General features: G+C 42.0%; 1 protein-coding gene across 1 annotated transcript; it reads left to right on the forward strand.

Annotated features, from left to right (window-relative positions):
* Window positions 1–783: 783 nt before the first annotated feature.
* On the forward strand, window positions 784–1,905 carry LOC104628083 (neuropeptide Y receptor type 6-like). Its single transcript, XM_010296550.1, has one exon. The coding sequence runs from the start codon at window positions 784–786 to the stop codon at window positions 1,903–1,905; it is 1,122 nt and encodes a 373-aa protein (XP_010294852.1).
* Window positions 1,906–19,089: the final 17,184 nt, after the last annotated feature.

Here is a 19,089-nt window from a genome sequence, read left to right on the forward strand (position 1 = left end):
GGAAACAACCTTTGGCAACTACCGATATGGAAATAACTATATGTATAACTAAGATGTGATCCTTGTTTGGTTTATGTTTTTCTCAGATTAGATTGAGGAAAAAGGACATGCTATCTTTCATACATAAGCAGAACAGGAAACTCCCTTAAAGATGTCATTCATAGAGGTGTTGAATATCACTTAAGCTCAAGCACACATCATTTTAATTAAGCCAGAACGTTCTGGCATATTAGCTCACATTGCTTTGTAGTTCTAGAGAAAATAGAAGTGTGATGTCTAAGGTAGCAATGTGATGGCAGGACCCAATTCTTCATTTTTCTCATTATAAAAAAGCAACACATTATCCTCATTGGAATTCTTTAAACTTTGCTAAATCTTTGGCTGAGACAGATCTTAAAATATTTTATTTTGAAAAGCAAAGTTTATCCACAGTTGGTAAAGGAGGATTTGCATTAGAATGTTCATACAAGTTTAAACGGAGCTATCACTATTTCTTATGCCTCACAATCAGTTACAGTTCTGTAACACTGTCAGTGCAGAACCTCAGAAAAAGTAGCATCAACCTCCATCCATATATACATATACAAAACCACTAATGCTCAACCATTGGCTTCTCCTTTCAGGATTTCTCAGTACTATAATTAATTATATTAGATTTGCTCAAAACTTCAAGTATACCAACTACAAAGATAGCCTCATAGCAATCACTGCCTTGGAAAGCTCCATACAAACTATATTCTAAATAATACAAGGTTTTGTCCATGGGTTGGCAGATGCTTCAAGATGGATAAAGCCATTCAGCATCCCAGTGAGATTCTGTCTAATCAAACTATCTCAAACATCAGCTATTCTCAGTTTTTGAACTTTGATACATGCCAACCTTCTTTCCTCGCAGAATTCTTCCTTATTACAGCCTACACGCTAGTTACAATAGTGGGGCTCTTTGGAAATATTTGCCTGATTATTATAATAAAGAGACGGAAAGAAGCTCAAAATGTTACCAACATTTTGATTGCCAACCTCTCTTTATCAGATATCTTGATCTGTATCATGTGTATTCCTGTCACAGTTGCATATACCTTAATGGACTACTGGATATTTGGGGAAGTTATGTGTAAAACAAGTTCTTTCATACAAAGTATATCTGTCACAGTCTCCATTTTCTCACTTGTACTCATTGCTATTGAGAGATACCAGTTAATTGTGAACCCACGTGGCTGGAAGCCTAATATTTCACATGCTTACTGGGGAATTCTTTTCATCTGGGGGTTTTCCCTCATAATATCCATTCCTTTTTTAGTATTTCACCAATTAACTGATGAACCCTTCAAACACCTATCTTTCCATAGTGATTTCTACAAGAACAAGGTTGCTTGCATCGAAGCATGGCCATCTGTTACAGAACGACTGATTTTTACCACTAGTCTGCTGGTTTTCCAGTACTGCTTCCCACTGGGGTTCATTTTTATCTGCTATCTCAGGATATTTGTATGTCTTCGAAGGAGACATGGTAAAATAGACAGGATGAGAGAGAGTGAGAACAGACTGAGTGAAAACAAAAGGATTAATATGATGTTGATATCGATTGTTGTGACTTTTGCAGCTTGCTGGTTGCCTCTCAATATATTCAATGTTGTTTTTGACTGGAACTATGAGGCACTGATGAGCTGTAATCATAATCTAGCATTTACAATATGCCACCTTGTGGCCATGATCTCAACATGTATCAATCCCATCTTTTATGGATTTCTCAACAAGAATTTTCAGAAGGATTTGATAGTATTAGTTCACCACTGCAGATGCTCGGCATCACAGGAGGAATATGAAAATATTGCCCTTTCAAATCTGCAGACCGATGCATCTAAGGGATCTCTGAAATTAAATAATCCCCCTGTGGATATCTAAAATAATCCAACAGCAGTTTCCAAAATTTTGTATTTTATTGCAGATGACCTCTTTCTGTAGGTCTTGACCATGTTACCACTGAGTTTAGAGGAAGTCTTTGCCATTTAGTTTAGCAAAAATAGGATTATTCTCCCATAGGCAAACTCTTAACAGGTACTTTATGATGGTATTAATGCTAATAAACCACTTCCAAGAGTCCTAAAGATCAATAACAATTAATTATAAGCAGTATTAACATCTTATTTTTTTAATCCACAATTTCCAAGTCACTATAAAAATACTTCCATTTCAGCCACTAATGCAGTTGTCCTTCCTGATCACCTGGCTTCACCCGAGTAAACCATGACCACGATGGCATTCCTAACTTCATCAGCCTTTTCACAGACTGCTTTCTGGCCTCTTCATATTCCAACCCTACATCGTTCCCACCTCTGGCTAATTGGCACAACAGTGCCCAGGCAGTTCACGCTGTAAGGAAGGCTCTTTAAGTTATCCTAAGCCTCCACCATCTTCCTTTCGGCCCCAGCATGCTGTTTGCTTTGATTTAGTACCAGTTCAGCCTAGAAATTGTATTAATTTAACAAAGGAGAAGGCTAGAGTTGGAATTTCTTCTTTTTTTTTTTCTTTTAATGAGCACTAATACAGGCCCCATTTGATGTAGTGCAAATTCCAGCAGATTGATGCTGTTCAAGACGAAATACATCTTTAACATTTCTATTAAAAGCATTGTATTCTAGTCCAAACCACTGGTATAGATCATTGCTTTCTCAGTTACCATCACCACTGGTCCTTAAAAAAGACCTTTTAGAATCTCCATTATCGAACAAACACACTATGAATTCAGAGTAAATTTTGGTTTAGCTACTTATCCAGATTATAGGCTCCTCTTTGAGTAGAAAATTAGGTCTGTGTTTTAATTTTAGAAACATCTTTCCCCACATTTCTGCACTAGCAAAAGGCCACACTTGAGGCAAATGTGGTCATTTCTGTTGGACTGTGTTCGAAAATAATCTCTTTAGTAACACAGTGCATAGAAGCCTAAAGGTGTAATACTGAACACAAGTTCTCTCAAACTAGAACATTTTAAAAAACACTTTCCAGTCTGGCCATAAAAAAATAACTAAACATACTCTTCATCCATGCTACAGTGCCATAAAAATAAATCCGTTAATATTGGGCTGTTTAAATACAATACCTAAAACACTTTAGTCCAACAGCTCACCATGCTGTCTCTTGTTCAAGTTAAATATAATTAATTACCTGCATTGCTAAAGCCCCTTCTTGGTTTTTTTTTTGAGTTCCAAAAATCGCCCTTGTATTAACACTTGTACATAAAATTCCTTGTAATTTATTCTCTATCTTTAGCAATTTACCCATGCCCCTCTTAAGTAAAAAGAATTAAGATTCAGATTACAATCAGCTCCTCGATGATTCAGCAGTTAAGATGAATCTTACCTTAAGGCTGTAAAATTCTCTTGGATGGGGACCATCATTTTCTGTAGTCACACAGTTCTTAAAGGATTCTGTCAGGTCATGGTTCTCTTGTTCTGTTGCTACAGCATTAGTGCCAACTGTCTGCATTGCTCTACTCATCAGAGGAGCTCTCTGAGAAGATCCTCACAAGCTCTTGCAGATCTGCTGGGTTGTTCAGTGCTTCCTGATTCACCCTGAGCAAAAAGACCTCCCTGAAACCTCCTAGGGCCCGAGCCCATTGCAATCATAAGGGCAGCACTACTCACAAGAGCAAGGATGGCAGAATTAGACATGGTAATCAAGCATTTGAGTGACAGGTACGGATTAGTTTAGTATTTTTTTCTAATTAGATCAAATATCACCTGCCTTGTGCATCACAGAAGAAAAAGCAGGAGACAGGCAAATACCTAATAAAGGCTAATGATCAGACTGTTGGGAGTATCTTAGTATTAATTATTTTTCCTAACTCCAACCCTCAGAGAAGTCAGTCGCTGGGCTCCCTTTATTGCCGATACACACCACCTGCTTGTGCAGTGCAACAGGCGTTTAACCAAGCAGAAAGCAGTAACTCATAGCCAACGCCACCGCTGACGTAATCCAGGTGGCTGGTACACGCTTCCGGTGTGGACAAGGTGACGGAGTTTGTTCTCTGTTTTACCGGTGAGACTCCCGGGTAATATAGTGACGATCTCCATTTCACTCGCTTAACTGAGAGCAAACCTGATCCAGGATTTTCACTTCTCTTGGAGATTCCAGTACCCACACACAAAGCCATCTAATATTGTCATTCGCTGAACAGAGCTTTCTAACGAATGGCACACCCGCTGGAGGCTGGGTTGTCAGTTGGATTTCTCCAAATTTGGAACACAAATTTCTATCACTGCCTTCCTCGTATTTAAGCCCACTGTTTACAGCTTCAGGGCCCATGCTGAAAGCAGTTCACAAGCACATGACGTTCACAATATACTCGAATTTATTATTATTAGACACAGTAGTTCAGATTACTCTCAGTTCTTGTCACAGCAAACGTGTAAGACGATATTTAGTATTTGAATCAGGCCCAGCTGAGATTCCCATGCGTGAACTCGGCCTAAGAGGCTCCATACCAGCATTCCCATCCCATGGGCAAGCTCAAGCGTGCTTAGTTTTACAGCAGAGCTGTTTTTAGTATCAGGCCCCAAGTGGCTTAAATACAGCCACGAAACGAACACTACTCTAAATTATGTGGCCGGTGGGCCAGCAGAAACCCTTCCGACCTTATGAGAAGGCCAGGGATGCTGACGGATGGTCTCCCTTTACTGTCTCTCCCTACAAGTGCTTGGGCACTATGTTTCTATGGCATTAAACAGCTTAAAAAAAAAAAAGTTCCTATTGCTTTTTGTAACACCAATTGCTTACTTCTGACATCCCGATCAGAGCTAAGCAATCCATTTTTCCAGTCTGAATCTTGGCATAAGAGGGTCCTTCATCACCAGGTGGAAGCTCTCTGAGCAGTGAGACTGCTTCAGAATCCAGTGTGAATAACCATACTTGTGCCTTGATTTCTTCTTGTCATTTCTTCCTCACGCTTTCATTTGACTCAAGTGCTGGTGCTCCATTTCTGTTCTGAGCATTCGGTTATCAAGTATCTCTTTTCTTGATGCGGCACTTTTAAATATCATTGCCAACCAAACAGAGTATCATCACTGTCTTGAAGGCATCGCCCTTCATGCTGCATGTTCTCTCATTGTATCCACTGGCTTTATATGCAGTGTGATACCTCATTTCCAGACAAGTCAATAGGAGTGAACTGACTTTGATAGGAATGGGAATAGACAAAGAAAAGTTACTTATTTTTAATACATAAGCGTTACGGACTCCAACGTGGTATGTGATGGTGATGTAACTGTGCAATATGCAATATTTAAGGACTGATCAAGTCATAATCTTAAACTAACAAATGTTGCCCTGTGTTAGGTAATGGTGAAAACTTCTTTTTCTCTTATTTCATTGGTGTAGCAAGTAGACAAAATTATAACAGCTTTGCTCACCAGACTGTTATTTGATGCAACCCGATGGAGGACTGTGAGTTTCCTCAGCTGAGCAGAAACATGGAATTAATTATGGAAAGCTAGAGGGGCAACCTGAACTCCAGAATGCTATCCAAATGTACAAATAAATTCTTAGCAGTGATTTTTTTTAAAAACCTTGCATCAGAGCTTTGTTCAAATGGTTCGGTCATGTAGACCAAACCAATATATTTATAAACATCCTTGTAAGTGAATATATCCTTACATGTATTTGTATTTTATGATTGATTGGTTTAGCTGTAAGGACATATAACTAGAGTTAGGTACTTGGAAAATGGCATTCATTGTGAAAATCACTCCATTGAACAGAGAGCTCAATTGATTATTGACTGTGATTATGTATTTGGACAAAAGCAGTGTCATTGCTGTGTTGTTATTTAAACACTTTGATTCCTCCTCTCTAATGACAAATAAATATTACTCTGTATAAAACTGCTACATTGCTCAGCTGGTAAATTTTACTGCCTATCATCTCAATAGGAAAGTTCTCATACAAACAGTTCTAGAAACTGCTTCAGCATTTCACATGTTCACTTATTAGATAAACAGAGATCAGTGAAAAATTAGATATTTGTTGTTTCCAGAAGAGAATAAGAACTTAAAAACAGCTAGCGAACCTTCTCAGGACTCATGGTGCTGGCATAATTTTGGGGGGAGAAGGAGAGAGTCATAAAACAAGGAGGTTTCAAGTTAATTTATGCCTCAAGGGCAGAGCAAATTTTTATTATGGTACTTTATGGTTCGTATGAAAGATAATCAATGTGTTTGGAACACTGTTTTCTTAGACATTTTGCAGATACATTGAATAATCTGTGCAATATCTCAGAGTGGAAGTTGCCCTTCAGCAGCTCAGGAAATTTTATTTACAGCACAAATACTGAAAGAGCTTTTCTTAGTGCTGCGTTGCAGCCCATTTGGTACGTACTGGTTTACGGATGGACTCGATGATCTTAAGGGTCTTTTCCAACCTAAATGATTCTATGATTTTATATTAATTTCCAAAGTAACATCTACTACTGTGCTTTAATTCATCAGTACCTAAGTAGGAGAAAAATACTTTTGATCGTTCTTGTTTCAGCCAAAATGTTCATACCATTTTTGCCTGCATTATCAATATTTTATCACACATGATAAAAAAATCTTAGGATTTAACAATGACACATATTACTGGGACAGATTCCAGCCTTGAAATTATGATACTTTTCTTTTACCCAACCCTGATCTACTACAAGTGTCAAATGATGCCCAGATTCTCTTTCTTGCATGATATTTTTTAAAGTTACATTCATAGCTGCCTCAGTTGCAAGGCAAGAATATTTCACTCTGACATAACTGTAAATGAACATTGCGCTAAATTGTACAACAGGTACAATTCTGAAAAACCAGAGCTGACTTCGAGGAAGATAAATTTTGCATCTGAGAAATGTCCGAATCTTTCTTACCCAGATTTTAGAAAGAAATAGAAATTATGGCAAGGCAGGTAACTACATACTTACAGAAATGTGGCAATATCAGGCAGTTACAATATGTTATTTTATGCCATGGTTCTTATTTAGCAAGCTGGGCCCCATGCCTCTTGAAGCACATCTTGATTTTAGCCTACTTTTCTATAGAAACAAGGTTTATACCATCACACTTCTGTCCTTTGGATCCCAGCAACACTTGAACCATTGACCAGTCTTAACCAAATTTGAAAGAATAAATGTCTCACAAATTATTACACTCCTATTTTTGGAAGAATGGTGGCTGGCTAGAAGACAGAAATACAAATTGCCACCCCACTGAAAGGTTACACATGCAGCATGTGCTCAGTTCTGCACTACCTGATCAGGAGATGCGCAGCTTCAGAGTAGCCAAGAGCACATGCTGCCCATTGCCCAGGAAGGGTATCAGAGTTTCACAGAGATGATACAGAAGTTTTACCCCAGAATTTGGGATCCTTTGAAATAAAATTAAAAAAAAAAAAAAACACAAAACAAACAAACAAAAAAAAAGAACCCGCACACACAAGTTGCCACACTATGTCCCCATTACACTGTTGTAAATGCAGCAAAACCTTTGCATCCATGTAGGCATGAATGGCATTTAAAAACATTTATGACACTTTTCCCAGGCTGAAATGGCCTATGGGGCAGAATAAAAATAAAGTAAAAAGATGACAAAATATCACTGCTGGCAGAGAGGTTTTTTAAGCAAAATACTATCTTGGGACTCACAAACTGTCATGGTCCAACTGTGGCAAATCCCGCATCTCCTTCCCCAACTTCCTCCTCCTGTTCCCTATGCACAGGTTGTGGGGGCAGGGGCTGTTCTACAAGATGCACGAGTGACCAATACAATATAGCCACCTTCTTACCTGCAACTTTGGATGTTATTTGATGGAAATAAAGTAGGATAAGGCTTTCAGGAGAAAAATCATTCTTTACATTCACAGACTCAACTTTTTCTTTCTTTTTTATCTCAACTCCCCACTTTCCCTAGGCCCATCACAGTAGATGGGTGATAAACCAAGCTATTAGGTATATATGAAGTTTGCTTCATCATATTAATATTTGCTTTTCCTCTTTATTGTTTTGAATAGTACCCTGAGAGGAGAGGAAATCTATAGCAAAGCTTTGAGTAACCTCACAACAATGGGTCAGACGGACCACAGATGTACTTAGAGGAGCCTCATGGACTCCATAAATGTAAAACAACACTGTCCTTTCAATTCTGTGCTAATAAAACACTTTAAAATGTTCCACAATGACAACCTTAGAATTATCTTGTCTGCTATCACTCATTTTTAAACAAGGTTCCTTTGGCATATAGCTTGGTTTCCATGCAAATGCACTGACTAATGTCTTTTATTTCATTTCAGAGGCTTCTCTATTAGTCACAGGCTATTTACATAATGTGATGGAATTGGCACCTGTGTGGAGCTATTCTCTGTGCAGAATTCTCTTCATCCTCGCACCTAGTGAGGAAAACTTGTTAATTCAACAATATAACAGCTACATGAATTAGTCCTTCCAACCAAGAATGGCTACTAGAGTAAGAAGAAGCTCTCAAAGTTTGGGGTTCCCTCTAAAGAGAATCACTTATACACCTTTGCCAGCTCCATTTTTAGGTTGGAGACTTCTGCAGTGCTTAATTCCATGAAGCCAGAACCGCGGTGTCAGAGGTGGCTCGGAGAGGCATGGATTTCCCAGGCACACACTGCTGTAGTGGCCACTGCACAGCTTCCACCTCCACAAACTCCAGGCCACAGTTACATTTCCCCAGCACATTCAAATCTCTCTCTTTCATCTTTAATACAGGCCAACAGGTTTGTCTATTAAACAGCAACAAAATGCCTACTTTGGGGACTAAAATAATTTGGATGACATAGTTGTGTCAGATGATCCCATGCTTTGATTTCTACCTGGAAGCCATCTCAGGATTTGCCATCATTGCCACTACTAAAAACCACCCCATGACTGTAGTCTGATCATGTTCCCATATTTCCTCAAATAGTTGGCCAATGGAAGCCATTTAATACACATTAACAGATTGTTGGGTTTGGTTGCGGGGGTGTCGTTGTTTGGGTTTTGTTTATTTTTCAAACACATGCAAGCACTGTTTTCTTACACATGCAAAGTAAATCTAGGCAAGAACAAAATTCAAGAAGTTTTGTGTGGATTGAAACAAGAAAGGAGATCTCAGAACAGTCCTCGTACTCCCTTTTGTCTCTCAAGAGCCAACTGTCCCACTCTTGTGGGATTTTCCTCAACACAATTATCTAGCTGCTATCCCCTCCCCTTTTAAATAACTCTCAGGAGGAGTTATTTAAAAGGAACTTAACAGCAACTATTGCCTCGCAGTCCTTACCCATTCCCATTGCCTCTTGGACAGATTCCACTGCTAAAGGAGCTCCCTTCAGCTGCAGAGATGAATGCCAAACAGCCTGGATTTGGGGGAAGGGACTTGACTCTGAAGCATCAGGGAAGGAGCTGAGCTTAATGGGGTAGAACAGAACCAAGCTTAACACTCACAGGAGCTCAGACCCTGAAAGAGTCTCAGGAAGATTCTGCAAGAAAAGGGAGATACAGTTTACAAACCTCCAAGTAGATTGTAACAGCATGAAAATATACATATGCATTTAACTCAGTACACTGTGGCAACTATCTGGGCTTTCAGAGAAAAAATTCTGTTTGAGCATCGTATCTTCATAGGACATTTTTATAAAGACCTAACTTGCACAGGAAGGAAATGCACACACACTGCAGCCGTGCCTGCAGAGGTAAGAAATATGGGTTCTCCTTGCAGGAACACAAGGCCATCGGGTGCCTAAGATGTTAGCAAAGGACCCCAAGCCTCCTTGTCTAAGACTTAAGTCTTAGAGTAAAGAGCACAAAAGAGCCCAAGACAGTGGGCCGCTCTGAGAATTCAGCCAACCTGTGGCTTTGCCAGAGGACGGGCACTTCACATCCTCACCGGCTGGTTGTAAGTTCACTCTCTTCTGAGGAACTCCAAAGTAAAGGTCAGAGGGACCTCACCACACCCACAGGATAAACCTTTGGGAGAATAATTAGTCAGCAAATAGAGCACCAAACACGCCATGCACTCCTGCGCTGGTTAGAAATCAGACTTAAAGATCTCCTCCTTGGGACCGGTATCATTCATTTCAACCAACACCAAATACCTGTCTAAAACACAGCCTGCGCTTTCTCCTGGAATTGGCTCTCAACAAGGCGGTTCCTGCAGGCACCGTCTGTCTCCAGCTCTTTGTCAGGGGGAAGCGCCGGGTCGCGGCACTCGGGCTGGAGCAAGGAGGAGCTGTGGAAAATGTCACACTCCAGCAGCTCTGAATGCCACCATCCGGGTTAGTGACCCTGGACGTGATCTCTAGAGCGCCTTCCCCAGGGGCATCCACAACCTTTGAGCACTGCAGAACCTCCTGCCAACCAGCGTCAGATCCCACACTTGTCCGGCAGAAGACCCAAAACCTAAGGCATATGAGGGTATAACCATATTTTGAAGTGCTCTTTATCAACTAAAACCAGCTAAAAATTTTGCCTGTGTTTAGGCATGCATACAAACCCACAGATACACTGCATTTAATCGTCAGTTGAAGTAACTGAAGTCCTGTGACTGACTGGGAACGCAAGATTGCTGGCTTCTAATTAAAAATGAAGTTGAGACTCCTTTAAAAATTGGTCACAGAGTTAGCATTGAATCCAAAAGCAAAATCTGGGTTGACTGAAAGGTCATCAAACACAGGGAGATAATTACTGCTTGATGTTCCAGGAAACCCAAGCTCTGACAGTACAATAAAAAAAAAAAAAAAGTACACTGGAAGCTTTTGATGAATGATAATAAAAATTTTCTTTCTTTCTCATCCCCATTATGCAAACAGACCAGACACGGAGATACTGAGGGCATTATGCGAGAAAACCCCAACAGTCATGTTAGCCCAAGCATCCTGTTAAACCTCATGTCCTTACTCATTGAAATACAGGACAAATCAAATGTTTCAAGGGAAAAGTAACTTTTTTTTATTAGTATCATTGACTTTGCTGACTAAGTTGATTAGGTTTTGCTTATGCAGCTTTGAGTCCTTGCCTGTTTCCAAAAGGAAAATATTCCATGTACTAAGATTCAAGGAGTACTCAAGTTGTGTTAAAAGGCTGCGTGGGGTTAATGTTAAAATACTTTCAATATGTTTTTGGATGGAGGAGATCTGCAGCAGCTTTACAAAAAGCATTTGAGAACAGCAACAGCAAGTTATGAACAAAAACAAATTTTGAACAAAGAAAAATTATGAACAGTCAAATTAATATAATCAAGAGTTACAGTACATCTGCTGCTAAGAAATAATAGCTGTTTCTTGTATTCTTGGAAAAGCTCAAAAAAATCAACTGCTAGTTTAATAATTAAGGCGGCTTTAAAAACATACAGAATAACAGTCGTTGAGGATGGAAGGGACCTCTTGAGATTGTCTAGTCTAACTCCCTGTGCTCTGTAAGATATAATGCTTTTTCTGAAGCATAATCATAAATTTACCTAATTAAAGCTTCAACAGAAAACTGCTCGTGAGAGAGCTGGCCTCAGCGGAGCCGTGAGGGTGTGCGCAGCCAGCAGTGCCTGCGTTTCCGCCATGGCATGTCGGTTAACCACCGCCGATCTCGACGGGAAGCTTGGTGCTGGCTCCGGTTCAGTACCTCACCACCCTGGAGGATTTTTCTTTCCTCTGTCCCAGTTCATGTTGCTGACAAACCAGGAGCTGAATTTTCTCAGAAAAATCAAAATCCCTGTTGGAGGCCACTCCGGCCACCAGCACGAAGGCGGCTGTCGGGGAGGCAGCGGTGAGCAGACGTGATGTGGAGCGCTGATGAAGCAGGCAGGAGCCTGTTGTGTCTGGGCAGATGTGCAAGGCAAAAAGTAACTTTTTTTTTTTCTTTTTTTCACCCGACATACCCAACCAGGGCTGAAATCAATAGAAATTACTTTCCTGCCCACTTCGTGTGTGGGATTCTGATGGGTTTGGAAGTTAACGTTTCAGTATACATGGTAGATATAGAAAAAGAGACCATCAGAATTGCCTTAGATGACCAGAATCCAGAGATCCTGCAAATTACTGCCATCTACATTTTATATTAAATATGTCTGGAGGATGCTTGTCAAATTTGATCTTGAGGAATATGTGTCAACTTTTTATACTGACTTTATTTGCTCTACCTTTAGAGCAATCGAACTGCTCCCCAAGGCAGGTATTACTCGCATGCCACCTTTAACGCAATCAGATTAGTGCCGTGTTTACTCTAAAAGCTGAAGCCTTGGTGCGGTGGCGGACCAAACGCTCAGCACTGAAATGAGATCGCCCGAGCAGAGCACGCAGCCCGGCCCCCATCTCCAGCCCCATCTTGGAGAGGACCGTGCTCACCATATGGTGCGCCTGCTACGCTGTGCTATTTCTAGCTTCAAATACTGGAATTGGAATGGACAGATTTAAAAATAAGGCTTTGATCCTGCCGAGATGTCTGCCAACCACACCATAGACCTTTCTTGCCGGTAGTCAAACCAGCATTGTGCCCTGCACCCTCCAGATGATTCCTGCTAGTCCCTTCATAATAAAAGTTTCACACGCTTTGCTCTTCCTTACCTGATCCCTCAGACCTACTTTTATCCGCATTGCTTTCTCTCCTGCTCTTCTGGCAAACCCGTGTGCCTGCATTTGAATGTGATCTTTGACTCTGATACTGTTTATCCAGCTGGAAAGAAAGCAAACTTCTACTCTAGGCAATGAAACGGGTCTTTCACTTCTTGAAAACCTCATTCCACCACTTACCTGACATCCACCATCAGCACAAGGTGCTGCTTGTGCAGCACAGACCTCCCAAGGACTGGCCTGTCCTGCGCCCACCATCCCGCAGCCACCCCTCTGGGCACAGCTTCCAGCCAAAGTCTGGTGGCAACGAGGTACTGATGACTGTTTCTCATCCAAAGTTGGCCACATCCCAGTGTTGGCTTTAGGTAACAGTAAAAATAAAATAATGATTTACCTAAAAGCATTAAATTCTATATAAATTGCTGGATTTCTAGTTAATAGACCTCTAAGGATTTTTTGGTAGACAAAACACTCCTTTCAAAGCAAATTATTAGGGCTGTGTAAAAACCATCCTTGTTACTCTACTGTTCAGCATTTAGACTAATCCACTAACTAGCTTTAACATCTCAGAAGCCATCCTCCTGCAAAATTGAACACTTTACAGTCCTGGTCAAAAAGCCTTGAAAGGCTTCAGTCTTCATGGGGGGGGTGACAGAGATACAAAGGAGATCTCCTTCGCACAGCGACTAACCGTCTTAAATCCCCACAGCTGTAGCAAAGGCAGAAATCTGGTTTGCATAGCACTGACTTCAGTGCACTGAGTACCCCATGAATGAACCACTTGGTGTGTAGGATCAAAGGTAGGAAACGCGGCATTATCCAGAACGGTTACAGAGAGAGGAAGGTTTTACCCAGGCTGAGTTTCCAAAATACATAGAGGAAAGGGATTATTCCTGTCCCAAAGCTCATCACACATTTCTTGCAACACCGGGACAGACAGCCTTCCAGTGCTCAGTTTGCTCTACCTGGATTTTCAGTTTCCCTCTCCCTCCTTCTCTCTACCACTCCTTTACTTACTGGGGACGAGCTAAGATGACATTTCCCACAGCATTTAACAACACCTACATGATGGAACTGTTTTTCCAATTCCTTGGGCACCATTAAGCAAGCCATGGGCTTTTTACCAGCATAATACTTGACTGCTGGGCTACCAAATACCAGACTCATCCTTTTCCTTTCTGGAGATTTTGGCAGTATTGTGATTTCCACAGAACACCTGAGACACTCCAGAAATAAGGATTTGTCAAATGTACAAAAGGAAGTGGTCCCAGGAACAGCAGTACCCCAGCTGATGCACCGACCACGACCGCACCTTTCCGCAGGGGACCTAACAACCTCAGGCAGAGGAATGATGCAGGGCCTGTGCTCATACCGTCCTCTTGGAGCCAAATGCAGCGAGCGCTGCTTTTCCTTGTCTGCTGTTTACTCCGCGTAAGTGCCAAATGACATTAACATGAAGGCTCCCTGAAATTCCATCCCGCTAACACTTAAAAATATGGCATTGATTGGCGTCTGTCTTGTGTCGGGACTCGTCAGCAAGCTGCTGGGAAGGACCTGCGAATGAAGCGGAGCACTCTTCAGCGATGTTTTCTGCATCAGAAGGGGAAGGGTCCGAGCGCTCAGCAGCTAACTGCAGTTCCCAACGGGATACATACACTTTGGTCATTGAGATGATGCCAGTTTCCCAAGCCAGATGGCTGATTGATCTGATATAGAGCGCATGGCCAGACTAAAGCGGTTTGTCACGCTTCATTACACTCTCTATTTCCATGTCTAGTCGAACATCTTCAGATCCTCTGGAGAAAAGAAGTGAAAAAAAACAAAAATACATTACTCCCCAAACTGTCAGAAGATTCAGGTACAGCAATACCCTTGTTAAAAACTAAGTCTTGAGCCTCTTAGGGAAATCAGTGCACTTCCAATGCGATAGGCAACTTTTCCCAGGAAACTATCTTCAAATACTTCCAAAATGTGAAATTGTTGGATATCACAAAGAAAAGACATTTGCAGGGCAGCTGCCTCATTTTGAGTGTAATGAAAGGTCAGGAGAAACTCAGCTTTGGATCCCTGCCCAGGTCTCCTCACTCAGTTCTGATTCTCGGGGAGCAGCAGCACGTGCTTGCCCCGGCAGCCTGGGGGGAGCAGCAGCCCCTTCCTGCACGGCACCTGCGACACCTCCTGCACGAGCACCACGCCAGCTCTTCTTCCCAAGCCACCCAGAACTCCCAGTTTGCCAATTTACCACACCTTACGCTGCCGCTACCATAAAATATAGTGAAAGCATTCAGACACCGTATTATCAATGAATTTATACAGCTGCATGTAGACAAAACCTTAAGAGAATCCAAACTGGCTTTGTGCATGAACTGCCTGAGCTGTCTGCCGAGTTCCACCGTCATGCTCATCATTCTGCTAGTAAATCTACAATTTCCACATAGTTTTCTCCTGGTGGCCTCCATGTAAATATGTAGAGCTTGAATTTATGAAACAATCAGATTTTTTCTTTGCTCAGTTTTGAAAAGAAGGATGAAAAATAACCAAAATTCCTTCCCCATCTCACTCTTCTATCGTATTGACATTTTGTCTTTTTATCTCTGGAGACCAACTTGGTCATAAGTCACAGGGCTTGATGGAATTGCCTCACTCCCTAATAATTATTTGTCCACATCATAAAACTATTATCACACAATCTGTCATTATTAGCCATTACTGTTTGGCCAGTGGGTTGTATTGGTCACACCTGAAGTACAGGCTGGGTTGGGCAAGTTAGATAACACAGCAACTACCCGCACAAGGCATACCTTTAGCTAGGAGTATTGCTGACTTTTTTGAAAAAGAACCAGATCAACACAAAGTTTAAGTGGAGTGGGTATTTTATTGGCATATTTCCTGCTAGCATTTTATGGGTAAAAAACATTTTTTGCATTGCAGAAAATCAAGGCAGTATTATACTTAGAATTTATCTAATTAATTTTTCATACTAAAAACCTTCTCAATGTTAGCTAGTTGATATGTGGCCATTTAGAAACCAGAAGGCATCAGTCAGAAAAACACCAAAGCCCTCAACTTTTTTCACTGAGCATCCTTTTTACCTGTGGCCCTGCTAATCAAATTGCATTATATACTTCTGAACAGGGAAGTCATTTAGGAGAAGCATGAATCTTGCATTCTGGATGGATTCTAATGCATCCATTTCCCTAGTCTTCAGAATTATTCTTTCCCATTCAAGCCAAGACTCTCCAGGGTAAAATACAGGAGCACAGAATTATTTGAGTTCTCTTTTGCTAGGTCAAAAAGATCTTTGGGTCATCTTCACCACCAGCTAACTTGAGAAAGATGCACAAGGAAACAGTCTGCTGCAGCTCCCATTGTCACCTTCAAGGTACAGTTTTCTAACTGGCAAAAGAAGAGCATTCCCAGCAGGGCAGCTGAGAAGGGACAGAGAGCGTTGCTGAATCCAGCACAACTGCAGTCAGACTCTGTGTTTGTCAATGCTGGTGCAGAGAGGAGCAAAGCACCCGTCTCCCTCCTGCACAGGTGAAGCCTGGGCTTACACAAGCAGTGCAAAGGCATTTCCGTCCTGCTTATGCCAGGCTACCTGCTGGCTAACATTTGCCAGAATGTCACAGGGAAAGGAAAAAAAGCACTCCTTAATTATAGTCTTTCTGCTGTTCGACTCAGGGGTTTTATTAAAAGGGAAAAAGCATAGAGAGCAGCTAATCAGCTGCTCCTAACAAATGAAGTTCTGGAGATTGATTTTTCAAATGATTAGCAGTGCAAACACACATTTTCACAACTCAAAATCTTTGCATTTTTGTCCAACAGCTATTTTCATTAAGCAAGAAAGGATCAGAGAGGGACAGTTAGCAGCCAATACTAGCCTCAAATACTAATGCTGTTTTAAGCATTTTTTTAATTACTAGGCAATACTAATGGCTTTATTTCCACAGCACACAGATTTTAAAACCTATATTGCAGCTTTGTTTCCATAGTCCCAATAGCTCCACAGGTTCTATATGCAGCCTTAATGAGAAGCAAAATCTGTTGCTGTACCTTTGCACATATGATTCTTTCATGACAAAACATCACTGGCTGGACAAAATGCCATTCAGCTTCGCACAAGCCGTTCACCATCTCCAGCAGCATTTAGCACTGTCGCTCCCATGCTCGAGTTAGAAGCTCTAATGACAGAGCAAAGCAGCTGCCAGCAACTTATGGACTGAAATAGGAATTGGAATAGCTTAGAGACAGATCATACCCTCGGAAAGGAGCTAACAATAAGCATGGTGGCATCAGATAACCTATACGTTTGCTGCGCTTCCATACCTACTAGTCCCTCGGGGTATCGAGAACTTGTAGCTGACTGTACTGCTGGGAACAGGAGCACCGGGTGCTCAGCACTCACCCAGTACACCTCCAGGTAAACCAAGCCACAAAAATTACAATTAGAGAACCTGTTCTACGGATGACTAACTAGGTTTAGTTTAAACCTCCAAAAAGGACAGCTTTAATAAAATAATCATTTGTCTACCACTCATTGCCTCATTTTATGGAGGCAAAAGTCACACAAGTTTCACTTTCAAAACACAAGTTTTTTTCTTCTTTCCAGTGACTTAATACCTTTGTGAGCAATAGATGAGATGGGGAGAATGTGTTTGGTCCCGCAAACAATTCACATATCTCCATCTCCCTGTCTCCACGTACATTGGTGACAGGAGATGGATTTTCTTTTATTCCCTTGTGCTCCTTTTCACCAGCCATACCCAAGAGAACAGGCTGGATGAGCTCTGCTACCTACAACCTGAAGAGAAAACAACCGGGGATTTTCCTTCTCCCAAACATGAGTTTCCATGACATTCCCAAACACCAGTCCAAAATCCCTTGGATGGCAGCAAGTTGACATTTGTCCGCATAGGTGACAAACGCACGTGTGAAGCTAAACACAGCAGCGTGCAGAGCAGCTACACGGGGAGCGAGAGACTCTGGAGCCACGCGTCGTATTGCCGAGTGGAAATCGCAGGCAAGGAGAGGTTGCTTTGGCTCTCGCCCCCGGGAGGCTGCGTCCTGCATGCTCCACGGCTTCTCCTTCTCACAGCACAGCCCGGCTCGCCCTCGCAGCCGTGTGACGCCTGGCTGGCACCTCTCCACCGAAAGATCGGTCCTGACGTGCCGTTAGATGTGACTTCAGACTCCAAAGATGGATGGGAGAGTCCCCGCGGGACAGCGGCCAGCGGGACCCCTGCCCACACCGCAGCGAGGACTTTCACAGGCCCCCAGAGGAGTTAAAATGTCCCTAACTCCTATTGGAATAAGACGTTTTCCACAACCAAGGAAATACTTTAGACTCTGAATACCTTGGTTCCCAGCAGCTGGAGCGGGAGGAGAAGGGGAGCTGATGCTTTTATTTCATCCTCACAAAAGCAACCTTAATCTTGCTTAACTCAGAGTTTATGGCAGGTTTTAGATTCCATTCCTTCAACCTCTTACAGCTTCCAAGATGCAGCATTAATGCCCCAGGAAGGCAGAGAATTAAGGGCACAGTTGCCACACGAGTTGTTACAGCCCTCCCACTTTCACCCACTGCGCTCTCATTACAGAGCACCACGGGATATTCACTTATGCCGACGACTGGAGCGTCATAGTGTTCCTGCAAACAGAGTTTTTCCTCTAGTGAAATGCCATCATTTACAATTAGTGTAGTGGTGCAGGACACTGTTACCGAACATGCAAGTTAACAATTACAATTAACTGTTGGTGATAGGAGAGGCATGGATTAAAGCACTGTCTATACATCACACAGATCCATATAAACTATTTTTTAGCAAGACATTTCACACCACATCTGCAAACCCAGCCTGTTCATTGCACTGCATTTCATCCAGTCCTGCACAGTGATTAGAACAGGTCAGTGGGACCGGCACAGAATTTAACTACATGGGTTTGTCCCTGCTCAAGATTCGGTCTCACAGTGACCAGTCTCAATACCAGGTTTGCTATTCTTCTCCAAACTGCCCACACAGGAAGCTCTCAGACCAAAATTTCACTCCCAAGAGAAGTTTTGCCCCAGTGCAGAGAAACTGGAAAACCACCTAAAGTTGCTTCCTAAGAATTGGTCTCTTGAGGAAACATCCACTGCCTAATTTAGGGCTGCCACAAAACCCCACGCGTCCCAACCTCCACATTCTGGCCCACGGCACGGACAGTGAGAGCGAGCACAGGCCATAGCCACGTGACAGTTTTCTGGACCCTGAATTACACCGGACATTGGTGGAATGCATCCAGTCAGGGATGTTTCTCCTCTCCCTTATGCAGCTTTAAAAGTATAAATAATACATATGGCATCTGAGAGTAAAGGTTGATTCCTTGTGCTTACACAGGCTCAGAGATAATCTCACTGCAGTTCTCAGTGGAATTAATTCACGCACTGTGTGCACATAGTGTTATCAAGATACGAGAAGGAATGCATTACATAAATATACATCTATCAGAGGGAGTGGAACAGCTGAGACCAAT

Source organism: Phaethon lepturus, unplaced genomic scaffold, assembly GCF_000687285.1.
Source record: "Phaethon lepturus isolate BGI_N335 unplaced genomic scaffold, ASM68728v1 scaffold30300, whole genome shotgun sequence".
NCBI lineage: Eukaryota > Metazoa > Chordata > Aves > Phaethontiformes > Phaethontidae > Phaethon > Phaethon lepturus.